Consider the following 8,722-nt stretch of genomic DNA (forward strand, 5'->3'; position numbering starts at 1 on the left):
AGCCACGCCAGGGACAAACCCGCGGACTGCACCGGGGAGCCACACGCCACCCTCCATGTTTGCTCTCTGGGACAGTATAGGATAAATTTGCTTATTTTAGGCTTTCTGCCTTTAAGGAGAACCTTCACCGTGCGCAACAGATCTGAACCCCTGTCCCACATCAGCTCTAATAGTAAAAAGCCCTGGGTTTGCTTTCAGGTCTTTTAGCAAGAAGGAATCCACTGCTGCAGTTCCACGGAGAGCTGGCAAACGTTACTTTAACTTCATCTCTAGTTAGTAGCAGAACTAAGATTTATCATCATCTTCGCAAGACCAAGAGCTTATCCCATTTCTCCAGAACATACTTGCCTTGACGGAAGGTGTCAGAGAGATTTAGCAAGCAGAGACTGAGATGAACCCAATTTCAACTCGTTTCTTACAAGTATCTCAAATGAACCACGGTCAAAGAGCGCACCTTATGATAAAAACCATCAATAATAAACCGAAAGATGTTTTGATCTCTGTTAGTATCTTCCCCTGTCCACCATTCTCTCAGCATTTTCCAAGTGATCTTTTGACACACCCATGTGGAGGACGAACCCTCGGGTCAGCGGCCGCTCGGGTAACCTTCCGCCACTGTTTTGGTTTTGACACGTTAGGCCTTAAACCAAAACATACTTCGCTCTTGAAGGACAAAAACTGCAACAGCAGCCTTTAAAACGCTTTGTTAGCTTGTGTTTAATGACGACACCGTTTTAGGATAAGCAAATCAAAGCGCCGTTAGAAGCCCTATGCAGGTTTTTCCTGCGAGCAGTCCATTTGCCGAGCGCCCTGCGTGCCTCAGCACCCCCTGCCCGGTCCCCAAACGCCACCAGCGGCCGCTTACCTCTTCATAAAACTTCAGCTGAGGGACGGCTTCATCAATCTCGTTCAGGCAATAGTCTTTAAACAGCAAAAATCCTGGGGAGAAAAAAAAGCAAGAAAAAAAAAAACGGTTTCAGAAAAAAAAAAAAATGCATCATTCCTATGATAACTTGTGAAAAGGGACACAGAAACCCCCGGGGGGCGTCCTGGGTTGTACGCACCCGTGTGAGCATCCCAAACTGCCAGGGCTGGGCAGCGCTGGTTACCCAGCAGCTCTACAGCATTCGGAACGGGCAAGGCCCGCAAACCCCACTCACCTCCCACGGACACATTGAGCATATTCCAATTGCTACCTGCGAGAATTTTGTGAGAGGTTTATGCCAGGCACCGGAATATCCCATTCCTCTTCACGGATCAGATTTTGTTTCTGCTTTTCAGAGTAAAAAAAAAAATAGATTCTCTTCCCAAGTTTTGGTCTTTTGAAATGGATTTACCCACTTTTTATTGGTAAGACGCAACCCCTTCTGCATTCGATGGCAGAACTACTGGTTGGTGTTACCTCTAATAGGCTTTACAGCACAATAAATTACAGCAGGATCTTTACAGTTCCTTTGCAAGCAATTTAAAGCATGACCTCTGCAGCCTGCGGAGAAGTATTTTCCACGGAAAGCACTTTAACGCGCCGTTCCAGGCGTCCCCCCATGGAAGCGCTGCCTTTGCTGCCCCTGTCCGTGGGCATCGTCCCCGTTACCCGCAGGCCCCTCGGAGCTGCGTGGGACGGGGCTCTCGGCTCAGCGCAGCAGGCAACGCCTTCCCTTGTGTAGAATGACCGCACGCTTACCGAAATCACACCCAGGCCACGGAAGCGTAAACTAAAATAACAAGGCGAGCGAGAGAAGGCAGAGGGGCGAAGTGGAGGGAGGGCCGGCGCCGGCTGGGAACCGCTCCACCCCGCTCCATCCCACCCGGCTCCTCTCCCAATGGGGCAGCACATTGAGATATAAAACACCCCTCGAGATATAAAACACCCCTTTCCAACTTAAAAAAAAATATATATATACACACACACGTCAGAGACCTATTTTTTTAATTAAAATGTAACTGCAATTTGAACTTACAGCAAGATTATTTTATATAATACAGCAGAATTATATTGCTCAAGGAGCACGCAGCCCCTGACACCGGGTCACCTTTGCCAGAGTGCCCCATCTTAAAAAAAAAAAAAAAAAAGCAAAACCTGCCTCATGTACAAGATATTAATTTCACTGTAATGCGTACAGGACAGCATTTAAGTGCCAGTTATGAACAGCGTGTCCTTTCAACTCACTACCATCTAATCTTATCAAAGAGCTAAATAAGAAAAAAAACCAACAAACCCCAACCACCAAGCTCTGGGAAGCAAACCCATTAGTCTCAGCAGACCAAGCAACGCTCATCGGGCAAACAAAAGCTTTAATTTATGTATCATGAAAATATTTATCAGCTTCTGGTAGCCCCCCTAGCTCTACCTGGCTGCCACATTAAATTTCCTGTCGGAAAAGCATTTTTTCCCAGGGCGCCCTGCATGGATTTGGTCACAACCGCAATACTCGGAAAGGGATTAGGAGCGGACAACTCGGGCGCTTGGCTCGACTCCTTTAGCTCACTAGGATGCTATTTCGAAGATTAGACCAACTGGGTTGCGTTCTCTAAATAAGGGCAGAACTCTAACGAAGCGATCCTCTTACGAGATTCTCCAAACTTTCTCATTATCCTCAAGAAGAAGAATCGTTCTTGAAACACTGGATAAACAAATGCGCTTTTCTGAAAACAAACCAACCAACACCACCACCCCCCCCCCCATCTTCTATTCCTTAAAAGCACTTTGCAAGTTGAGTGCTTTTTTAGTTTCTGGGTGGTTTTTTCCTAAGGGCTCATCCTAGTTCCCAGGTTACCAGATTCATTCTCCCTAAGTTGCCTTCCCCTGCGGCACAGGAGGACGCAGAGAAGCTCCGTGCCGCCCCAGCAGCCCCCACGCCTCGGACGAAGGCCGGAGCTCCCAGCCAGGCGGGCAAAAGCCACCAGGCCACCGCAGGCCACCAGGGCGGGGGACAGTGGTGCCCTCCCGGGCAGGCACCCCGAGCAAGTCCCAAAGTGTCCCCACCACTGCCACCCCCCCAGAGCGGCTCAGCCCCGGGAGCAGACCCCATCCCACGTTCCCCCGCTCCCAGAACAAAACCTGCTGCTTGCGGAACTGAACCCCGTTCCGTATCTTACCCATGGTGGCAACGGCAGCAGATCCCGAGCAAATAATGCTGAACTGACTGAACTTTTTATTTGGACAACGAACCCAAGAAGCTTACAGCCATGTAATTAAGAGACGAAAGAGTGGCACAAACAGCGCTGAATGCAGTGAAAGAAAAATCCCTGGCGCCGTCCCAGCTACTGGCCCTTTCCCAAAAAAACCCACAAACAACAACAAAAAAACCAAAACCAAACCACCAAGACAACTGGGGGAGGAGTGTGAAAATATACCAACACAAATTTTCAACAATGCTGTGCCAAACATTTTAGCCCTGTTTAATAATTTCCCAAACTTTTTAATTCAATTATCGTAGAAAAATCAAAGGCTCCCACGGCCGGCGACCGAGGCACAAGAGCAGCTCCTGCTGCCCGCGCCGTACAGCCGCTCCTCGTCCCCTCTCTCTTCTGAGCTGCACCGCCGTGCAAAAAAACAACCCTAGAGACATACACATCAAGAAGTTAGAAACTTTTATGGGTGATTAATAAAGTCCTAAGAAGTTACGGCCATACGAATCAATACTGAGAAATCGCTGCTGGTCAGGTTCCAGTGCAGATGAGTGCAATTATTGCAGCAGTGTGTTAGAGTGTACCGTAAAAAAAAAAAATATATATATATTTTTTTAAAGTAGTGTAGTAAAATAAATTACAGCATGAAACAGCTCTTCTCCGTGAAGTTACCAACACTGCAATCGCTCAGGAGCAGGACACCCGAGATACCTGCACGCCTGTTGGGGACGAAGCCCCCCGGGGGCTCTCGCAGCCCCGCAGCACCCTGAGCAGCAGCAGGGCGGTGGGGAGCTGGGGGGAGCCGGGGCAGCCCCTCGGCCCGGCCCCCCCCATGCCCCTGTCTGTTACAGTAGGAGGTGACACTGAAATTCTCTTGTGGTCTGAAAAAAAATGGTTAAGATCTTCTTTTAATTGTTGTTTTTTACAAGTTAGAAGGGGGGCCAGAAAAAAAAACCTGCTTGAAAAGGCCAGCAGCATCCAAGGAGAACATTATTCTCGCACTTGGGGAGTGTTTAACAGATCAATTACAGCATCAGCTTTCATCAGCTCTTCACCATCGTCTTCTCAGGAAAAAAATAAATACATTCCCTGTTAAGGAAATGCTGTTTGATACCGGCTACACTGAAATAAAACCAGGTATTTCGAGTTTCCTTTGAAGAACCGATGGGCTTGGGAGCATGGATGTGCACGTATTAAGATATTGCTTAGGGCCAGGGTTGTGGTGGGACGGCAGGGTTAGGGGAATGGTTGGGCTTGGTGATCTTAAAGGGCTTTTCCAACCTAAACGATTCTGTGATTCTATATCCCGCCTATATCCATGCAGCTTATCTGCTCATCAAAACCCGGGATGTCGCACAGACCAGCTTCCCTTGACAGAAGAGTTCCTAGATTATTTTTTAGCAGACATGCTCCAACCAAGCCATAAGGATTATGTACCATAAGCCTTCCAAGCAACAGTTCAGAAGCGGGCGACACGCACTGCTCTCCAAGGAAGTCCTGGGTTACTTCATCCTCGGGGCTGTTAGTCCAGATCCCCATGGTACAACCAGAACCTACGCACTCTGCACACCTCCAGCAATACATTTCCAACGACCGCGTGACGGTGCCTGCACCCCTCACCCAAAGACTGCCTGCTGGCTTCAGCACTGGAAAAACTCCTCTGGAACGGCGGGCGGATAGCCAGCAGCAGAATCCATCACTGCTCCTGCGGTGGCAACGAACACAGCAATCGCTCGTCCCGCATGGCCACCGGCGAAGAGGTCCAGCCCCCTCCCTGCACCGGGGAAACGAACTTCCTCCCCACTACAGTCTTTCACACATGATTGATGAGAATCAAGATTCTTTCAGAGGTTTGGGGGTTTTTTTTTGGTTTTTGGTTTGTTTTTTTTTTTTTTTAAGTACATCCTAACGCTTGGCTTACATCAGGCAACCCCCAGGGCTGCTCTTAAAATCAGCAGCAACGCAGACATGGGAGACGATTTGTGGGTGGCTGGCACAACCTGTTTCTGCAGCAGGTTGTATATGGGGAAGGGTAAGCCGGGTGATGGAGTTGTTCTTAATTAATCGGGAATCTCATGATTAATGAGGTTTGGGGTTTTTTTCCACTTGCCTCGTGAGAAGAGGGGGGGAAGGTGACAACTCTGGCGTTTTCTCGGTCAAAATGACAGTGATGTCAGGGAGCAAAACACATCCCTCCTCGCCCTGCCTGGGGGCAGAGCTGCTCCGCTGCGCAGCACCTCGGCGGGGAGCTGGGTCCCACGTACACTGGGAATCGCTGCCGTGGTGCCGGGAAGATGGGTGGCCTGCAGGAAAACTGACCAGAGGCTGATGGTCAAGGACGAGGAATGAAGAAGGACCCGGGGACTGTAAGAGGCTCTTGCAGAGCCTGGAGGACCAAGATGTTAAGGAAAAACCTTTGGGGAAGCCAAGAAACAAAACCAGGTTGCCAAGCGCTGAGCGCGGTTTTTAGCGACTTGCAATGACTTCACTAAGGATGGACAACGGGGGAACACAGGATCAGAATCTCCACTGTCCGGTCGAGAGCATTGCTCGGAAGTATCTAAAGCTCCTAAGTAGCAAGAAAAATTCAGAAGATTTAAAATAAATTCTTCATTTAAGTCCTATTCTCAGATTTTAATCTTTTTTTTTGAATGATTGGCCTTAAACCTCTAGCTCTTTTGCAGCCCAACTGCAAATGCAAACACACTCCTCCTCCCCCTCCTTGCATTGTCGGCTTGGCTGATGGTGCCATCCACGTCCCCCGGTATCAGCACGCTGGAAACCCCTCCACTACCCTGAATTCAAACAAATCCAGTTACAGCTTGAAGTCCTCCACACTGGAATCGGTTCCGTTTCGACTTCTCGTTGTACCAACGGATCCCGCGCTCCCACTGCGGCACAAAGGGAATCTTCTCCCCACGTTCTCCCATCGAGTGAAAAATGATGAGCCAGGAACTGGAGCTCTCAGGTAACAGCAGAACTAAGTGACAGACGCGGCAGCAAACAAGTGACAGGAGCGTGGAGAAGCTCGGGGAGAAGTGATGGAAAGCACAATAAGCACCGTGAACGACACACAGAAAAATAAGACCGAGAACAGAAAGCAGGAATTAAAAAAATGATAGCGTTAAGTAACAGATAAAAGGAACCAGCAATTATTTACGAAATAAAGACGATGACAGCTTTTGCTTTAAAGATTTCTTCTTCCATACTATATAATTTCTGCAACAACCAGATCGCTAGTTGTTAAGAGGAAAAAAAAAAAAAATACATCTTTCAAAAGCTTTTTCATGTAACACCAAAGTAATGGATGATATCAGTAACACATACACACCAGTGCCAGCCAGCACCAAGCTCTGAGCCCCTGCTTTCCCAGTCTCCAGACAGTAATTTTTTCCCCATTAACTTTTTATGGGCAATCCTGTACAGCCAAGTTTGCCAAAGGCCATTAATTGGGCTCACTCCAGTTACCCAGACAAAATGTCTGTCAAGGAGAGGTAAAGACGACCCTGGAGGTTTGCAGCTCAGCCTTAACTGGACACCCGTGACCGGGCACGGCTGGGGAGCCGCGGAAAGCAGCCGAGCACCAGGGGACTCGGGCGAGAAAGCCTGCGCCCGCTGGAGGGATGGAGCCATTCCCAGAGCTCATCCCCAGCTGGACAAGGTCCCTTTCACAGCCCTGAAGGGGACAGGGTGAGGGAATTAAGTTAACACATCCCTTTTTAAAAAAGAACATGCTTTTTACTTCTCTATCTCTTTCAAATTTTATTTTTCTAACGTGATTTCAGAAATTTTGCATGAAGTCCTGACTCAAGCCAACGGCAAACCCCCACTCACCCACCCCTCAATTCCTAAGACCTGCCTTTTGCTTCCCAAACTCAGCCCTTCCCAGGGCCAGGCTCGGGCAGAGCACAGCAACGCAGCTGGTGACCAGCCCGCACGCTTCTGCTCGGCCCGGCCCCGGGCACCACCTTGACGAGCTGGTGACGGGTTATCCTATTTTATCACCCCAAAGCAAGCCTTCTGCACCACTTCCCACTTCCACGGGAGGCTTCCACACCATCCGCCTTCTCCCACATATGGCTGGTGGGTACCCATGGCTACGTGCCCGTCCCCCCCAAGCCCACAGCTCCTACCAGGCCATCCCATGGCACGCTTATCCCTTAACACCCTCCACCCACTTCAGTCTCCCCTGCAGAACTTTGCATTCACACCTCTGCAGCTGCCCTGGTTTGGCGCGAGCCCGGCGCTTTGTCGCAGCCGCCCTCGGCTCCGCAGCGAGACCGATGCCCATGAGCCGCATCAACCCAAAGCCTGCCCACACAGGACTGCCCAACGCTACTGAGCCCAAGGGAACCGGGCACTGCTTTGCCAAGACACGGCAAATTCAAAACCCCGCTTGCTAGCAGAGTCTTTTTTTTTCAAAAAGAAATAAAGCTTGCAACGTAGAGCCCTTCTCTTACAGTTTTAATACGGAAACGCTGCCCTTTCCGCTTGTAGGGACTAAGGCTGCCTTCTCATTTTACAGTTAACTGTGATTTTCCTGCCCTGCTACTGGGGTTATTAGAGCAGGAGACTCGTAACGCCATACCCTGATCTTCACGAGAATGTCAATTAACTGAGAGCACGGAATAATAATAATAATAATAATAAAAAAAAATTAATGAGGAACTCCATAATAAAACAAACCTGGGAGAAAACTACTTATCTGGAATTTTATTAGTATCCGATTCAAATATCCTTTTTAACAGGAGTAAATTGTTACAGCAAACAGAAGTGGCTAGGTAAGACAGCAGAGCTAAAAATAGCCGCATTTAGCCCCGATATAAGTATTCACAATGTCGCTGATGGAGAGGAAGCCGCGTCTATTCGCAGCAGACCTGAACGCGGTCCAAAACGCTGATGTAGACTCTTTCTAGTAGGCAAAATAACAAATTAGAAAACAAAAATACCAAGCTGTTTCCAAACCTTAACTGAACGCACTGTGTATAAATATGGAAAAACGACAAACAAATAAGCAGCAACATCTGCAGCAGAACGGGTCAAGGCTCGCTGCCCATCGACGGCGGCTGGCGGCTCCGATTCCCGGGCAGGCAAAGCTCCGGCGCAGGCTTCCCCGTATCGGGCTCCTTGGGAACACGCACCGGTGCACGCCCAAACCCGGCAGCAGCATGAGGATTCCTCCCCATTTAGGGCACTTTGAGGTCTCCGTCCCCAAGTCCCTCCCAGACCTCCCCGATCTTCCTTATTTGGCTGAGTTTGGACAACAGCATAAAGAAGTCAAGAGCGTAACCCGAGGGGCGGCTGCACGTGGTGTCACCCCAGGCGCCGCGTCCCCAGAAAAGCCTCTTGTGCAGAACGGCCGAGGAAGCCGCGGGGCGGCACGCGGTAACAGCAAAACTCACCTAATGCACCACGGTGAAACCCTTGATCTTTGTGCTGAAACCCAGCGCTGGGCTTTTTTTTTTTTCCCCACCACCTGAAACGGCCCTCGCCTGGAGGCTCTGTTAGCCCTCCGTGAAACGGCGTGGACCCGCCGTGTGACGCCCATGAGTGCTGCCCCAGCGCCGCCTGTAGCCTCTGCACGACGGGG

At 49.7% G+C, this 8,722-nt stretch overlaps 1 protein-coding gene across 4 annotated transcripts in view; it reads right to left on the minus strand.

Annotated features, from left to right (window-relative positions):
* Positions 1-8,722, minus strand: part of GRK3 (G protein-coupled receptor kinase 3) — a 55,730-nt gene that overhangs the window by 34,172 nt on the left and 12,836 nt on the right. For all 4 annotated transcript variants that reach the window (XR_004842337.1, XM_035896702.1, XM_035896696.1 and 1 more), the window contains exon 2: positions 866-939. Coding sequence is in view for 2 of the 4 variants with exons in the window: in XM_035896702.1 (XP_035752595.1) it covers positions 866-939 (74 nt within the window). In the remaining 2 variants the exon portion in view is untranslated. The remainder of the gene's footprint in view (positions 1-865; positions 940-8,722) is intronic.

This window comes from Egretta garzetta, unplaced genomic scaffold, assembly GCF_000687185.1.
Source record: "Egretta garzetta isolate BGI_Z169 unplaced genomic scaffold, ASM68718v1 scaffold390, whole genome shotgun sequence".
Classification (NCBI taxonomy): Eukaryota; Metazoa; Chordata; class Aves; order Pelecaniformes; family Ardeidae; genus Egretta; species Egretta garzetta.